The sequence below is a fragment of the Giraffa tippelskirchi genome, chromosome X (assembly GCF_054371585.1).
Source record: "Giraffa tippelskirchi isolate mGirTip1 chromosome X, T2T-mGirTip1v1.2.pri, whole genome shotgun sequence".
Classification (NCBI taxonomy): domain Eukaryota; kingdom Metazoa; phylum Chordata; class Mammalia; order Artiodactyla; family Giraffidae; genus Giraffa; species Giraffa tippelskirchi.
The window spans coordinates 110,982,756-110,999,763 of NC_137289.1; the positions used below are offsets into that span (position 1 = coordinate 110,982,756).

Here is a 17,008-nt window from a genome sequence, read left to right on the forward strand (position 1 = left end):
CCAAAGAGCAATTAAAATCCTGCACGAGGATAAATCACGCGCCGTGATAATCCTGTTAATAAAATGCAGCTTGTCCTGACCCTTCACTCATGCAGCAAACTAGAATGTGATGTGGGTGGGGGTGGTGGGCAGAGAAGGTAAGGAGGGGGGAAGGTGCCGCCTCCCCCTCCCTCCTTCCCAGTGGATGGGAAGTGGGTGGCTTTTGCCCGCTCCCCAAGTGCCAGCGGCTTGCAGCCGGAGCCCAACAGCCCGGGCTGCTAAGACTTCTGCGCTCACTAATGATTTTTGTCCCCAGCGAGCAGGCGTCATTGAATTACTCAGCTGCCTCCCTCTGCAGCTCCCAGGCCAAACCACCCAGGCAAAACCACCCGGGTTTGGGGCTTAATCTAATCTAGGGCTCGGGTGGGGTGGTTCACCAGCCCACTGACTCTTTTTAACCCTCCACCTGTAAGTTGTGCACACCACAGCCCTGGAAATGAGTCGTAGTTTGAGCTGCCACACTGGACTGCTGTGCCTTTTATTCTGCCCCTACCACCTCCGACCTCCCCTCTCCCCCATCCTTTCAGCCTCAAGAAGAATCAGTGTGGGGGTCCGCGGGATCCCCCACCATCCGCTTTCAATGCAAGTGTGTTCTCCAAAGGCTGGGAAAGGGGAAGGGAGAATGGCAGGTGCAGGGTGCCGTGTGCTGTACTTTGACTGATGGGGCCCCAAGGTGCTGGACCCTCCACATCCCTGGTGCCTCCTGCCAGGGAAGTTCCATCCCCCTCCTTGAACCCCTGGGTCAGATGCACTCCTTCACTCCCAGCCGTCTGTAGAACATCCAAGCAGGATCTACCTTCCCGAGTGTGCATTCCGTATGAATTTGCCTAGAAAGAGGGTTTCTCTCATTCCCTGTTTGGCTCTTTTTTATTCAACCTCCTGGGATTTTTTGTTGTTGTTGTTAAACAGACTAGACGCTTGAAGAAAAGCTTCCGTCCAAGAAGACGACATGCTTTCAGCAACCCCCCTGTATGGGAACGTTCACAGCTGGATGAACAGCGAGAGGGTCCGCATGTGTGGGATCAGTGACGACAGGTGAATGCGTGGGTCTGGCTGAGGCCTGGGGAGAATGCGGGTCCTTCCCTGGGGCTCCTAAGCAGAGCCCCCCTTCACCTCCTCACAGCCAGAGTGGGCCCAAAGGGGGGTGGTGGGGGAGATCTCCTGCCTAGCTGGCAGCCCTTGATTTACAGTTTTAACAGGCAACCCGGCTCAGCGAAGCATTGCCGCCCTTTAAGAGATTAGCCCCTAAAGCGGCCTTTCAGTGCTCTTTCGTCCTTAATTTATTATTTCATATTTATGAAGGAGAATTAATCCCAGTCTATATGCTGCTTTAACTCTAAATGTCAGGAGTGTGGGCCCAGGTGGATCGGTATTCGATGTGCTTTTAAAACAAATAGTTTGCTCAGTAATAAATGGGGCAAAAGCCACCCTTTACTTCATGGAAGGCTCAAGGTTTCTCCGGATCCTCTGCCGCCTGTTTGGCGAGGCCACCGGCTCCTGGTTTCAGTCACCCAACAGCTCTGTTATGCTTCCTAATCAGTAATTTGGGAGTGTGGGGTAGAGGCAGCTAAGCAGTAGATAATTGAAGCTGCTCTTCGGGGTAATGATGAAACTTTGCTCTGCCGTTTGTCAGCAATTTTATCCTGGGGATTTGGAAGTTGGCACCAAGCACTTTCTTTATCGATGCTCTGATAACAAGTCTCAGGGCAGCCGCAACAGCCTGGCACAAATGTGTGGCCTCTTCCTCTGGAGCCTGGAGCAGCTAACATTTGTATATTTGTGTATATCCCCTCATCATTTTGATAAAGGCCTTCAAATATGGCTTCATTATGACCATGGAAACCAGTTTCATAGGACATGGTGCCTAACTGTGTTTGGGGAAAAGTTTTGAGAACCTGTCCTCCTGGGTAACACAGAAATGGTTGACATGGCTGGCCCATAGACTTTAGCCTCCAGGTCTGCCCCTTTGGCTTTGGCCATTGTACCCACACCCCTGTCCTCAGGTGGAGCTTATAAGGGTCTACTTGGACTGCAGGGCCCAGACAGCCCTGCCCAGCCCGTGTGGGGAAGCAATTGTGAGGGAGACGTGGTTGTGCAGAATTTCTACCTTACCCAACTCAGGGACGTATTTGTGATTTCACATCCCCATTCCCTTGCCTTGCTTTGGTTTTTTCCCAGTCCCATTGAATCACCATTTGGGGACAACTTTCAATATGGGCCATGGGGGAGGAATTTTTTTTTTTTAAGTGCAGTTGGGAAAATAGTTTTTTTAGAAACTGGCCTGTTCTGGGGTGATCTATGAAAGATAGATTGAGGAATGCTTTCATGAAGTTGGTGTGTCCTTTTAAATAGGAAAATTCCCGTAAATGATGGTGACGCTTCAAAGGCCAGACTGGAACTAAGGGAAGAAAATCCCTTGAACCACAACGTGGTAAGAGATTAATGGCTTCTGTTGATGTGTTATCTGAGTATCAGTGATCTGTAATCAATCGTGCATTCATTTGCATACCATTAAAGGGCCTTTGGGGGGCTGCTGGAGAAAGCCTAGGCAGTGGGACAAGGCTTCACCCAATTTGTTCCTGGCTTGCTTTCGTGGCCGCTCTTGCCATTTATGCCCTCGTATCCTGGTGACTGGTGGGGTCCGTACCACCTTTTCCTTGATAAGCTATGTGCCCCACCGGTGCTCCCAGCTGGAGAAATATCTAGCCTCCAAGTAGACCCTGAGGGTTTACCTTCCCAGTAAAATATGAAACAGAGCCCTGAGGGTTTACCTTCCCAGTAAAATATGAAACAGAGCCATCTTCAGACACCAGGGAGAAGAAGTCGAAAGACACAACTGCAGTTTGGCCCATGGCCTCTTTATTGATTTCGAAGTGAGACAACTCAAGTCTTCTGTTCCTTGCTGTCCCCCTGAAAGATTGGGGTTTTTTTTTGTTATGTTAAATAATGCCTCCCCACATCTGGGAAAGCCCCAGTGAACATCACCCCACCCCATCCTGACCGGACCCAGGGAGGGTGAGTCCGAGATCTGTACCCCACAAGGTCAGTGCTAAGAGCAGTGGAGTTGGTACCACCTCAGTTGCAGCGAAGAATTTTTGCTGAGAAGGTGGATTTTCCAGAGTTAATAGATGACTGAATTAATGCAGGGGCCTCAAGTCTAAAGGGATCATTTTACGTGCTTCCAGGATACTAGTTGGACAAAGGTGAGAAGGCAGGCAGAGGAAGGTGCTGGATAAGGGGGGAGGGGGCCACAGGCCTTGTGAAGCCTTGCTTTTTTAACCCTTTCCACTCAGATCTTGAGGCTGATATCCTCCTGAGCTAGTCTGTGGTTTCTCTTTGGGATAGGGTGCTTTGGAGGCACATCCTCGGTAACACCCATGTTCTTCTTGTGTGAAGGTGGATGCCACAACAGCCCATCGGATCGATGGCCTGGCAGCGCTGAGCATGGACCGCACTGGCCTGATCCGAGAAGGACTGCGTGTCCCCGGAAACATCGTCTATTCTGGCTTGTGTGGACTGGGCTCAGAGAAAGGGCGGGAGGCCGCCACAACCACTCTAGGCAGTCTGGGGTTTTCTTCCGAAAGAAACCCAGAGATGCAGTTCAAACCGAATACACCCGAGACGGTGGAGGCCTCCACTGTCTCTGGAAAGCCCCCGAATGGCTTCAGTGCTATATACAAAACACCACCAGGAATACAAAAAAGTGCTGTCCCCACAGCAGAAACTCTGGGCTTAGACAGGCCTGCCAGCGACAAACAGAGCCCGCTCAACATCAATGGTGCTAGTTACCTGCGGCTGCCCTGGGTCAATCCCTACATGGAGGGGGCCACGCCAGCCATCTACCCTTTCCTTGACTCACCAAATAAGTATTCCCTGAACATGTACAAGGCCTTGCTACCTCAACAGTCGTACGGCCTGGCCCAGCCGCTATATTCGCCAGTCTGCACCAATGGGGAGCGATTTCTCTACCTGCCGCCACCTCACTACGTCAGTCCCCACATCCCATCGTCCCTGGCTTCCCCCATGAGGCTCTCGACACCTTCCGCCTCTCCAGCCATCCCGCCTCTGGTCCACTGCACGGACAAAAGCCTGCCCTGGAAGATGGGTGTCAGTCCCGGGAACCCGGTCGATTCTCACTCGTACCCCCACATCCAGAACAGTAAACAGCCTAGGGTGCCCTCCGCCAAGGCGGTCACCAGCGGCCTGCCGGGGGACACGACCCTCCTGTTGCCCCCCTCGCCTCGGCCTTCACCCCGAGTCCACCTTCCCTCCCAGCCTACTGCAGACACCTACTCTGAATTCCACAAGCACTATGCCCGGATCTCCACCTCACCCTCTGTCACCCTGTCAAAGCCATACATGACAGTCAGCAGTGAGTTTCCCGTGGCCAGGCTCTGCAGCAGCAAGTATCCAAAGGCTCCAGAGGGAGCTGAAAGCGCCCAGCCAGTTCCTGGGCACACTCGGAAAACAGCGGGTCAGGACAGAAAGGATGGCAGCTCACCTCCTCTGTTGGAGAAGCAGATGGTTACCAAAGACGTCACCGATAAGCCACTAGACTTATCTTCTAAAGTGGTGGATGTAGATGCTTCCAAAGCTGACCACATGAAGAAGATGGCACCCACAGTGCTAGTTCACAGCAGAGCTGGAAGTGGCCTAGTGCTCTCTGGAAGTGAGATTCCGAAAGAAACACTATCTCCTCCAGGAAACGGCTGTGCTGTCTATAGATCTGAGATGATTAGCACGGCTCCCTCATCCTGGGTGGTGCCTGGGCCAAGTCCTAACGAAGAGAACAATGGCAAAGGCCTGCCGCTGAAGAACAAGGCCTTGGACTGGGCCCTCCCGCAGCAGCGCAGTTCTTCATGTCCCCGCATGGGTGCCACCGACACTGTGGTCACTAACGTGTCCGGCTCAGTGTCCAGCGCCGGTCGCCCGGCCTCTGCATCTCCAGCCCCAAATGCCACTGCCGACGGCAGCAAGACCAGCAGGGGCTCTGTGGACACCACACCGTCCGTCATCCAGCACGTGGGCCAGCCCCCGACCACGCCTGCCAAGCACAGTGGCAGCACTGGCAGCAAGGGCGCCAAAGCCAGCAACCCAGAGCCAAGCTTCAAAGCAAATGAGAACGGCCTCCCACCAAGCTCAATATTTCTCTCTCCAAATGAGGCGTTCAGGTCCCCACCAATTCCCTACCCCAGGAGTTACCTCCCTTACCCAGCACCCGAGGGCATTGCCATAAGTCCCCTCTCCTTGCATGGCAAAGGCCCCGTCTACCCTCACCCAGTGTTGTTGCCCAGCGGCAGTCTCTTTCCTGGGCACCTCACCCCAAAGCCTGGACTGCCCTACGGGCTGCCCACAGGCCGGCCGGAGTTCGTGACCTACCAGGACGCGCTGGGGTTGGGCATGGTGCATCCCATGTTGATACCTCACACACCCATCGAGATCACTAAAGAGGAAAAACCGGAGAGGAGGTCCCGGTCCCATGAGAGGGCCCGCTACGAGGACCCGAGCCTCCGAAACCGGTTTTCCGAGATACTCGAAGCTAGTGGCACCAAGTTACATCCAGAAGTCCCCACAGACAAGAACCTCAAGCCCAGCCCTAGCTGGAATCAAGGGAAGACCGTAGTCAAGAGTGACAAGCTTGTCTATGTAGACCTCCTCCGGGAAGAGCCCGAGGCGAAAACTGAAACCAATGCGTCCAAACCCGGCTTCGCAGCTGAGAGTGTCAGCCAGAGCACTGAGCCCAGCAAACCCCCAGCTGAGCCGGCCCTGCAGCCCCACCGGGATTTCATCACCCTCAGAGACGAGCTGGGGCGCATCAGTGACTTCCATGAAGCCTATACTTTCAAACAGGCTCCTGGCCAATCAGTTTTCAACTTGAGCAAGGAGAATGTTCCAGCGGGAACCAACAAGGAGAACCTGGCGATGCCGGTCTCCACTCCGTTCCTGGAGCCGACCCCAGGGAGCGATGGCCCTGCGGTCACTTTCGGGAAAATCCAAGAGGAACCCAAACCATTTTGCGTGGGCGGTGCCCCACCGAGCGTGGATGCCACCCCCACCTATACCAAAGATGGAGCCGATGAGGCAGAATCAACTGATGGCAAAGTTCTGAAACCAAAGCCATCTAAGCTGGCAAAGAGAATCGCCAACTCTGCTGGTTATGTGGGTGACCGGTTCAAGTGCGTCACTACCGAACTGTATGCCGATTCCAGTCAGCTCAGCCGGGAGCAGCGGGCATTGCAGGTGAGCCCCCCACCCAAATTGCAAGAGCCTGACCAGTTGTCAGTTTTTTTTTTTGTTTTATTTTTATTTTTTTTAATGTTCGAAGAGGAAGGGGGTGGGGGTACTAGAGAGCAGGACACGGGGCAGATTTGATTAATGAAGTTTATGATAATATAATTTTTTTAAATGTATCCAGTAAGGGAACATAAGTGGATTCTTGTGGATTTTAAGCAAACTCCACTTGAATGCTGATAACGGAAGTTTTAAAGGATGTCTAAAATACTGCATGACATTGACGTATCAATTGCTTTGATTTCTCTGCCGTTACTTTACTGTACGTTAACAAATAAACCTAACAGCACTGCTTAGAATGCCTTACGTGATACTTGGTGGAGGTGTGTAGCCGCCGCATGTCTGTGAGATTTGTGCAGTTTTTCTTTCACCAAAAAAGAAAAAAACAACAAAAACCTCGATTAAAGGGATAGAGTATGTATTTAACTTGCTAGTGAATGATAGATGTTGTCTAGGAATTTCCTTAAGATATTTTACTTTTAATTAAAAGATAAATAAAGCCAAATTGTTTTGCAATGTTAAGAAAAAAATTGGTTTATGCTTATAAAAATGGATGAAGTTATCTAAATGATCCATTGAGTGCCCATTTTAATTACATAGATGGAAGGATTACAAGAGGACAGTATTTTATGTCTACCCGCTGCTTACTGTGAGGTCAGTTCTTCAAATTTTTATTACTAGAATCTTACATAAACCTTTTGAGTTAAATTTCATTTCCAAATATACAAAGGGAAGTTTGTGGGCCATGGTCGTCTTTATTCATTGTGCATTTGTTTTCTTTTCTGTTGTGTTTTTGTTTTGCTTTCTTTGCGTTGTGTTTCTGTTTTGTTTTATTTACCTTCAAAAGAGAATGTCTGTCTCTATGCCACAGTGTATGTAGGCTATACATACACACCGCATATATCTCTACACACACATGGCTTTATGAATAAAGAGTGTGTGACTACTTAACATATAGACACTCTTATATTTGTATCATTAAATTTTAAAATATCTCAGTTGTATCATAAAGTGTGGTTGGTTTTGGGCAAACTTTTCTTGGAAAATACTTTCCTTTAAGGTAAGGCCAGTGAAGTAGCTTTGATGGTAAGGTGTGTCTTTTTTCCCTCTCCATTCTCTTCCTAGCGTGCAATGATGCGCTTCTCAGAGTTGGAGATGAAAGAGCGAGAAGGTGGCCACCCCCCAACCAAGGACTCCGAGGTGTGCAAATTCAGCCCCACTGACTGGGAAAGGTTGAAAGGAAGTCAGGACAAAAAGCCAAAGTCGGTCGCCCTGGAGGAGGCCATTGCCGACCAGAACGACAGTGAGAGATGTAAGTGAACCCTGGTGGCTTGCGTGTGGTACCATGTTGGTGAGAACAGGGCGATTTGGCTGTTTCATACATGAGGCATGTATGAGACATTGTTTCCTGGGATGTGTCTCCTTTTCCAGAGAAACACTGGTCCCATAGTTAATATCAGTGTAATACAATAGAGCAGAGGAATGGCAATGCAAGACCTCAAGGGCAGCAAATATTTTGTAGCAGGTAGGGGTATGGGTTTTTGGTAGCAGTGGGATGAATGTTACTTGCAGCCAGAGCCAGACCTTCCATAGCGATGGTCTCCTCTGGTAGGAAATGGAGCGTCCTCGTATTCTCCCTCAGAAAGCAGAAGTTTCGCTAAAATGGGATGAGGGCTGATGAAGGCACCTGCAAGTTGAGCATAGTTATTTTTTGAGGCAGGTTTGTTTGCAGCCATTAGGAGCTGACAGCACACTCCAAGGGCATGAGGTAAACAAGGGGGGTGTTTATCACACCCCACTAGACAGGGGGTGTCTTATGTTATGGAGGCAGAATTGGAGAGAAAGCTAGGGCTTGCCTTGAGTCATTCTGCTGTCCCAACCACTGCTCCTCCACCAGGGTTGAATATGGGATGTGTTCTCGACTTCCTGAGCTCAGGAGGTGTGTTGGCAGCCAGTGGAGGTCTTTCCCTGTTTTATTCAGTGTGCGTGCTTGGGGCCTGCAGCCCACTCTGGACCCCAGAGATCTCACCAGTGATGGCGAATGAGGGCATTGAGGTGAACATCGAGGACAGGTTGGGTGCAAAATCCTCCTGAGACAGGACAGTTGGGGATGGTGGACACATTTGGGAGATCTGGGTCCTTGGACGTTGTAGGTGGGAACAGGGTGATTCAGCTCCCAGTGCTGAGGGAGTTGAGAGGAGGCAATATGCTTCCGATGGCCCGACGTCTGGGTGGCGGCTGCTCAGAGAATGGGTCTGTCTAGCCATCCTTGCCAGCGATGGATCTCCGGGCCAGGATTCTGGGTGAGCCACACCAGGACCAGCTTGTTCTGCATGGTCTTCTCTAGGGAGGTGGGGGCGAGGTCTGCCTGTTCTGGGGGGATGGTGAGGGAAACTGGAGGAAGGGAACAGGAGGTTAGCTGGCCTCAAGTCTTCTTGCCCTTTTTTCCAGCAACATGGCCAGACCCAGGGTGGCCACTGCCCCTCACATCTCAGTGGCTTCTCCCCAGCCTTCTTCCCAGAGAAATTAGTGTGTCCTTTCCCATCTTGCCTACTGAGCCTCAAGACGAGGCTGGTGGGGAGCAGGGCCTGAGCCCCAGTTGATTTGGAAAGCTGCCTCACCAACCCCCCACCCCCCACTACCCCTTCCGACCTCAGGGCATGGGTCTCTTCCTGGAGCACCCAGGACATGGTCCAGTGAGTCATTGACTTGCCACCATGGGAGGGCAGGAAGAGGGTTGGGGAGGGTGAGGAGCTCCGTTTGCCTTCTGGAGACTTGTGGTTTGTAGTTGGTCGAGAAGGCTCACCTAATTAAAGGAGCCATTGTCTTTACTGCTGCCTCTGAATCCACAGCACAGCAGGTGTTCAGTCTCTTCAACTGGAAATTAATGGGCCTTCCTGTCCTTGAACCATCATATCTTGAGCCCATGCTGGCTCAGGTCCTTCTCATGGGTGTCGGTGTGGTTGAGAGCCGCAGAGTGAGCATGGGGGAGCTGGGGTGGGGATTTGGGGTGGGCTGGGGTCACGAGAGGTCCAGCACGCCTCTTGTTTGCCTTCCCCCTCCTGAGGTAGCCCTCCCGCGAGAGTGACAGGTGCTTCTAAGATGGTGGGGCTTGCAAGGGGCTTGTTCCAAAAAAAAAAGTGAATTAACTTGAAAATACAATGGCCAGGATTTTCATTTATTATGATCACTGTTCTTTATGATCGCAGGGGTGGCTGAGTTCAATTTTATTTTGGAAGTTCACCAAATGAGTTTGGAGGTTCCTCAAACTGGGAAGTTCATTATTACTAGGAACCCTCGGTGACATTTGAAAATGGAGTGGGACAAGGAGGCATTGGCCTCTTCCTTCTCGAACTTGAAATGACCATCGCCTTTGCCAACCACTTGGCCGGGACAGACCTAAGACCTGCTCGGTAGCAGTGCCCGGCCAGAAACTGGAGGAAACCTCAGTCAAGGGACTTTATGAAACTTCTTAGCTGAGGGAACTTCTCTTCCAGATAAGCATCTGCACATTTGTAAACTACTTTAATTTGAAACAGAGATTCCCTAGGCTCCCTTTGTAGAGGGTGTAAGTTTTAACAAGGTTAGCCTTTACTGGCGGTGCTATACTTTGGCTGTAGAGAAGGGGATTTCAATCGTGGGGAGCCCTCCAATATCTCAGAACCTTCCCACCTTGTTTAGGCCTCACTGGGCATGGCTCAACAACGGTGAGGGTGCTTTGTTGCCACGGTGACTTGTAAATGTTGCTGTGGTGATGCTTCTCCGAGGTGATGCTATGGCACAACCATGATAAATTATGGGATATATGTGTTGTGAGTCATATGACCACACTGCAGGGAGCAAGTGTTAAACCTTCAAACAATACAGCCACGTTCACACCTGCTTAGACTGGATGACCAAAGCCCCATGGCTTCCCGCTTTTAGGAGGACCAAAAGTAGCAGTGATGGTAAAGCCTGATGATTGGGATCCCCACGTATCTATCTCCCCATCTCCTTTACCCTCAAGGGTAGTCCTATGGGTCCTGTGTAGCCCTGTGGTTAGAACAGTGATTGAGAAGCTCCAGGTGACACAAGAGTCTCTCCCCCATAGGTGGTGGCCATGGGTATCTTGGCCAGTCAGGGTGGATGTCCTTCAGGGTTCTTCAGGGTTATTATTGGCCTGGGTAAGTTCACACTAGCATAAGGTCTTGCGGGGCCTTAACTGAGAAGAATTGAAATCTTTGCCCTGAAAGACTCGGGAGTTGGGTGAAGAGTGGATGGATCTGTTTGGGAAAAGATCCTCTCACCTAATGGGGAAGAAAGCAACTAAGCTATGTGCGTGAGGGGGTGATTTCAGTGAGCCCTGATTTGAGCAGTGGAAATTTCCTGATTAATAGTCCGGGATGAAGAACCACGGACATTATACCATGGGGTCCCTGGGGACAAGGACCATTGGGAAGGTCAGGTGCAGGAGCGCCCTCCCTAGCCGAGTGGGTATGGCGAACACGTGTGTGGCGCATTCCTGGTCCTGGTGGGTGAAGGAGTGCCCTCTGCACCCAGGCAGCTTTTACCAGATAGGAAGCCTAGAGGAGCCCCCAGGAAGGGTCTGACTCATTGGGGTGCACTTACTCTTCCAGGAACAGAGGGAAGAGCTTCCACAGTCACTGCCTGCCCACACCTGAGAAACTGTCATCATAGATCCCCCCAGGTGGTTTTCTATGGGCAAGAAATACTGGCCTTTTGTAGCCAAAGATATAAAGGAATTTTACTGTTAATGAAGTTAGCTGGCCTTGAGGGTGAAAACTTAAATGGAAAACCTTCTCCCTGAGCCAGATGCCTCCCTAGATGGATTGAGACTGTTACAGATACAGGGTTAAAATGTAATAGGTGGAAGTGGAATCAGAAACACTGAGGGTAGACAGCTTCTTCGTGTGATCGGGGACATCTCAGATGGGCAGGGCCCCACTCTGATGGCATTCACTGACATCACCCACTTACCTCTTCTTCCAAACCACCAAGTTGGAACCATCTTTCCTGGCTAAAGTAGAAGGGGGGAGAACTCACTTTGAATGAACTTTAAAATTGGACATGGGGGTTCGTAAAGTAGCAGTTACACTTCTCCGTGGGTCCCTTCCATGGGGCTTTTAGGAAAGACTGATTGGACCAGAGAAGTCCAGTGGTGTAACCAGGAGGGCTGCCCTCTTAAGATAGCGTACATTTCAGGCCCGAAATTCAGGCTGCTCTGAAAGTCTTGGCATCTCTTGATTAAAGGAATTTTTCTAGCCTTTCCCTGTGTTTATGAAGCCCACCCACAGGAGGAGGCTTGCAGTAACATTCCCACTTTACAACTGAAGGGGGCCGAGTTGTAAAGAGGCACTGTTCCTGCCAGAGTGGTTCAGAGGGTCACAGAGCAGCCAAAGTGAGAGTTGCAGCACACCCTCTTCCCAGGCCCTCAGTGATCTGGACTATATCCCCCTTGAGCACAGGCCAGGAGTCAGGGATTTCTCCTGCTGCCATGACAGGAGACCCAAGCAGTTGAGGTGATTCCACCATTCCTTGGCAAGAGTAGACGGGGATCTGTCCCAACTTGGGATGCCCTTGGAGAAAAAATCAATGGGTTCCAGCATTGAGAACACAGGCCAGGCTAACCAAGGCCAGGGTGAAATTTGTCCCCACAACTGACTGCCATTAAATGCTGGGAATGACCCGCAAGAGAGGTTGATGAGGGGGCTAGCCAGCTGGGCAGAAGGGAGAGTGATATCTGGGAGCAGCACATGAAGAGTGTGTCTATGATTTCATCTAGAAAGATGGGCTCAAGGAGCTTAGCTTGGGTGTTAACAGAAATACCAAAGTCATACTACCCCCCGGTGATGGTCAGGGTCATCATAGGGGAACACCTTAACATCACAGCAATCATTATGGAATTATTCGTGTGCTAGAAAAAAATACGATCAGCAATGCAATCAAACTGTTCTTTGGCTGGAGCAAAAGTGAGGAGTGATGTGAGGCTGGGATGATTGGAAGAAAAGCCCCAAGTGGTGCTAGGTTGAGTGGAGGGAGCCGAAGCAGGCAGGGCTGGGATGTGAGCAGTTCAGCCCCCATTGAAGGGGGTGGAGTCTCATCTTTGGGACATGGAGGAGTGCCAGGGGGCTGACTAGTGTCCCTACTGGGTGTAGGAGCAGCCCCCGCCCTAGGTGGCAGTGAAATTCTTTTCCCCCAATGGTTGTGGAGAGAGGACACAGGGACTTGTAGTGAGTTGAGTTCTTTGAAACTGCCCTTCACCCTTGTACACACAACAGGAAGCCTTGCCTTTGGCTTTGCCAGGCTTCCTTCTCCCTTGATCTCCCAGCCTCCCACCATTCTTGCCCTGTCCTCTTCACCCTCGCCCCTGCTGACCTAAGTGAACATTGGTTCTGTCCCTGTGCGTGTGGCACTTGGGGGACATTTGGTCTTTTTATTACATCAGCCTTTTATTTCAAAATAATGATCTCAGCAGCTGTTTCTATAGAAATGAGTAGCTCAGCCCTGACTTAAGCTTTCTGGGGGCTCACCCAGCCTCAGTTGGAAAAAGGTCCAGAAGGGGACCTGAGTGCCATCAGAGTTGACCAACTGGAAGGTGGCAGGCAGGCAGTTTTTTCATGTGCTTATAAAAGAGTGATACTGATGCCTTCTCTTGACTCCCTCCTACCTCAAGGTGGGCAGTAGTGAGTGTCCCACACCCCTCATTTTCTGGGCAGAGTATCTTCAGCTGCCCTTCCTTTGGGACACGGTCTTTCCGAGGATTTTGTGCTTCCAGCATGGGAGGCCCCCAGTCTCCAAAGGCGGGTCTGTTGGTAGCAGATTACCTCAGGCGTAGGGGTCCCGCCTGCTCTCCAACCCTGCCTGCCGCTCGTGACCTTTGTTCCTTCCTTCCCTGTTGTTCTCCTCGCCCACCCACTCCCCCCCCCAGGTGATTATAGTGCCGGAAGCAAACACGATCCCTTTGAAGCCCCAGAGGACAAAGATGTTTCCGTGGAGAAATACTTCCTGGACAGGCAGCCGGTGAGCGATCCCTCTGTCGTCGACCAGGCCACCCCAGACATGCCGCACAGCCCCACCCTCCGGGTGGACAGAAAGCGCAAGGTCTCAGGGGACAGCAGCCACACTGAGACCACTGTGGAAGAGCTCCCTGAGGACCCGCTGCTGAAAGCCAAGCGAAGACGGGTCTCCAAAGGTGAGCTTGGCTCGGCTTCCAGGCCCACAGGGCACCCAGGGGAAGTAAAGTCCTGGGGTGGAGCAGTGGAAGGTTCTAGTCCCACCTTGGAGCCCTGGGGCAAGCCACTCACACCTCCCCCGTCCCAAGCCAGATGCAGGAGCCCAAAGATGACCAAAGGCAAATAGCACCCCACCCCACCCCACCCCAGACTTGGTGACAAGTTCCACAGTGGCCACACCCCTCCCCTCCCCCACCCCCCGACAGTGATGTATAAGACAGTTTGTTCCCCGCCCCAGGGGGCTTTTTGATTAATTTGTAGTTATTTCTCCATTAGATGACTGGCCTGAGAGGGAAATGACAAACAGTTCCTCTAACCACTTAGAAGACCCACATTATAGTGAGCTGACCAACCTGAAGGTGTGCATTGAATTAACAGGGCTCCATCCCAAAAAGCAACGCCACTTGCTGCACCTTAGAGAACGGTGGGAGCAGCAGGTGTCGGCAGCAGAGAGCAAACCTGGCCGGCAGGGCAGGAAGGAAGTGACCCAGGCAGCTCAGCCTGAGGTTGCCACCCAGGGCAATAACATCTCCGAAGAGAAACCTGGCAGGAAAAGGGCAGAAGCCAAAGGCAGCAGAACCTGGTTGGAAGAGTCCCTCAAATCCAGTGACAATGAACAAGGTATGCGGGGGTGGGAGGTGGGGGGGTGGCTCCTGGAGGATGGATGGGTCACCTGCCCTCTGTGGGAAAGGGCCCTGGAGGGGACCTGAGGTCCATCCAAGTTGACAGAGTAGCACGTGGCAGGCAGGGAGTGCTCTCCATGAGGTCCTTTCAGCCTCCACACTTCCTTCTGGAACATACCGTGAGGAGGGAGCTCCATTTCCTGGGCTGCTCCTCACCCAGCTCATGTCTGGGCAAGGAAGGGAGGCCCTGGGTGACCCCTCACTCCAGGCTCAGGCAGTCCCCAGTCTCCACGTCCCAAGCACCCAAGTCCCTCCATGGGTGGGGGCTGGAGAGCAGGAAAGGCTGGCTTCTGCCCCCCTTGTCCGGGCCCTTTGAAACAACTTGCCATTTGGCGTTTGAATGTGGGATAATTAAAATATTAATGCTTTGAAAACATAATTGGTATATCTTTAAAAACTGAAGCCGCTCCAGTGATCAGTGGTAACAATGGGCTTTTCTTTCCGCACTGGCTACAACTATGTAACGCCTGCCTTTTCTCTCCCCACCCCCTGCCTCCCGCCCGCCGCCCCCCCCCCTCCGGATTTAGGCTTGCCTGTGTTCTCCGGCTCTCCGCCCATGAGGAGCTTTTCATCCACCAATTTACCCGGCAGAAAGCAGAGTCAGCCAAGCTGTACGGCAGGCTCGAGGCTGCCTGCCAAACAGCAGAAAATTAAAGAAAGCCAGAAGACAGATGTGCTGTGCACGGACGAAGAGGAGGATTGCCAGGCTGCCTCCCTGCTGCAGAGATACCCCGACAACAGCGAGAAACCATCCGGGAAGCGACTGTGCAAAACCAAGCATTTGATCCCGCAGGAGCCCAGGCGGAGCTTGCCGCTGCCAGGGGACTACTACGTGGAGAATGCCGATGGCAAGGTACCTCTTGCCCCCGGCACTCCCCCCTGGGTCGTGCCAGCGCATCCCACCTGCCCGCTTCTCTGCTTCTGGGGACAAAGTTTTCCTTTTCCTGAACGCCCTCCCCCAAAATGTCACTGCCCTGTCCTGGGGGGCCTGTTTCCTGGGCGGTGCTAAAGTTTCCGGCTAGTAAAAATGCAACCCCTTCTTCCCCCACCCCCACCCCCAAACAAAAGAGGAGGGGGAAAGCGCTATGGCGGAAGGACATCCCACAATGTGTGCACTGCCCGCTTTCTTGGTAGGTGACCGTCCGGAGGTTCCGAAAGCGGCCCGAGCCCAATTCTGACTATGATCTGTCACCGGCCAAGCAAGATCAGAAGCCCCTGGACCGTCTGCAGCAGCTGCTACCAGTTTCACAGACGTCACAGCTGACCCGCTCAAGCTCTCCGCCAGAGGCCACCCAGTCCCGCCCGATGCCACCAGAAGCGCGGAGGCTTATTGTCAATAAGAACGCAGGCGAGACGCTTCTGCAGCGGGCTGCCCGGCTGGGCTACGAGGTGAGCATCCTCGTGGGTGCGCTGGATACCGGCTGCGGCTCTGGGGGTGGGGTGTGGGATCTCAGAGCCCAGCTCTCCTCCACGTGGGGCGCTGGGCTGGGTGTTCCAGTGGGACGTTTGCATTAGCCCCTGCTCACGCTACCGGCTCTTTGGTGGCTTGTTCAGTCGCGGTGTGAAAAGAAAGGCCTCTCTGATGTTTGCTTCGTGTTCAGGCAGGTAGGCTGCTTCGGCATCTTCCAGTCTGGCTCACTTATCTCTGATATAAAATCTGACCTAACCTAGGGCTTGGCGACTAGGGGAATTTTAATGAGCCCTTTTGGATTCTGATTAGCAAAGGGGAGAGAAGTTATTAACTCTACTTTTGGCTGCTGCGCAGTTTGGAGGCAGAGTGATGCTGCCGCCGCCGCGCGCCCCACCCCACGCCGTGGGGTAACAGCGGGAAACGTCTGTGCAGAATAGGGGTGGTGATGGGTCAGACCTGAGGGGTCTCTTTGAGAGGGTACTGGAGCCCAGGGCTGATGGTAGAGGGGGTTTGGTCCTTAACCAGAACTCCCGGTTCACACCACTGTATCCCAACCCAAACCCAGCACAGCTGATGACAGCCATAGCCTCTACTGCCAGAGCAATATAGATAGAAAGATAACTGATATCTTTCTAAGTCTGTGTGATCCACAGTAACTCCCTTCACCCTTGTAAGGGAGGCATCTTCACATGGCAGTAGCTAGGACTAGCCCACTTCCAGATGAGGAGACTGAGCCTCAGAAGGGTTAACTGATACTGGTATAGGTAGCAGTCTACAGTCTGGCTCCGCAGCCCACCCTCCCCCACCACACTCCTCACCAAGACTGCCTCACATTGGAATTGCCCTTTTTACAGTTTTGAATCTCTGTGAGATAGATGACTCCTTCTGCCCTGTGCACTTCCCCCACCACACTTGTCAGCTGCAATTGTGATGTAATAGCCCACAGGGCAGAGGGATTTTTTTCAAGCTGGCATCAGCCCTCTGGGAGTTGAATGGTCACAGTAAAATGCGGCTCAGCAGGCTGAGCGCGTGGAAGTGTGGACTAGCACTGGGGTGGCAGGACCCATGCGGGCCTGGAGCCCTGGCTCCCCCACCCCCAGCTCCCACACCCCCAGCTGGCTCTGTGGAACTCCTGTCCCCTTGTCCATAATGCCCTAAGCCCTTCGAGATATTCCCACCTCAGCCCCCCAAGGCATGACTGGGTGGGAAGTTGGAAGCACCTGTGCTTAGTTCACGGGTTGAATGTGCTGCTGTTTATATCTCCATGTCTTTTGGAGACCTCTCCGTTAGCTAGAGAGAACTTTCTTGGGGTTCACACAGTTACTTTAAGATGAAGTCCAAGGAGCACCCAG

The 17,008-nt window shown here is 52.3% G+C and overlaps 1 protein-coding gene across 14 annotated transcripts in view; it reads left to right on the forward strand.

Moving 5' to 3' along the window:
* The window catches only part of BCOR (BCL6 corepressor), a 120,526-nt gene that overhangs the window by 90,959 nt on the left and 12,559 nt on the right, over window positions 1-17,008 (forward strand). For 4 of the 14 annotated variants that reach the window (XM_081567477.1, XM_081567475.1, XM_081567476.1 and 1 more), the window contains 9 exons: window positions 949-1,074; window positions 2,392-2,470; window positions 3,436-6,279; window positions 6,931-6,984; window positions 7,456-7,642; window positions 13,259-13,522; window positions 13,839-14,183; window positions 14,773-15,098; window positions 15,380-15,634. In XM_081567477.1, the coding sequence (XP_081423603.1) occupies window positions 989-1,074; window positions 2,392-2,470; window positions 3,436-6,279; window positions 6,931-6,984; window positions 7,456-7,642; window positions 13,259-13,522; window positions 13,839-14,183; window positions 14,773-15,098; window positions 15,380-15,634 (4,440 nt within the window). In that variant the 5' untranslated portion in view covers window positions 949-988. The remainder of the gene's footprint in view (window positions 1-948; window positions 1,075-2,391; window positions 2,471-3,435; window positions 6,280-6,930; window positions 6,985-7,455; window positions 7,643-13,258; window positions 13,523-13,838; window positions 14,184-14,772; window positions 15,099-15,379; window positions 15,635-17,008) is intronic. The other 10 variants (XM_081567489.1, XM_081567487.1, XM_081567486.1 and 7 more) reach the window with 3 other exon arrangements.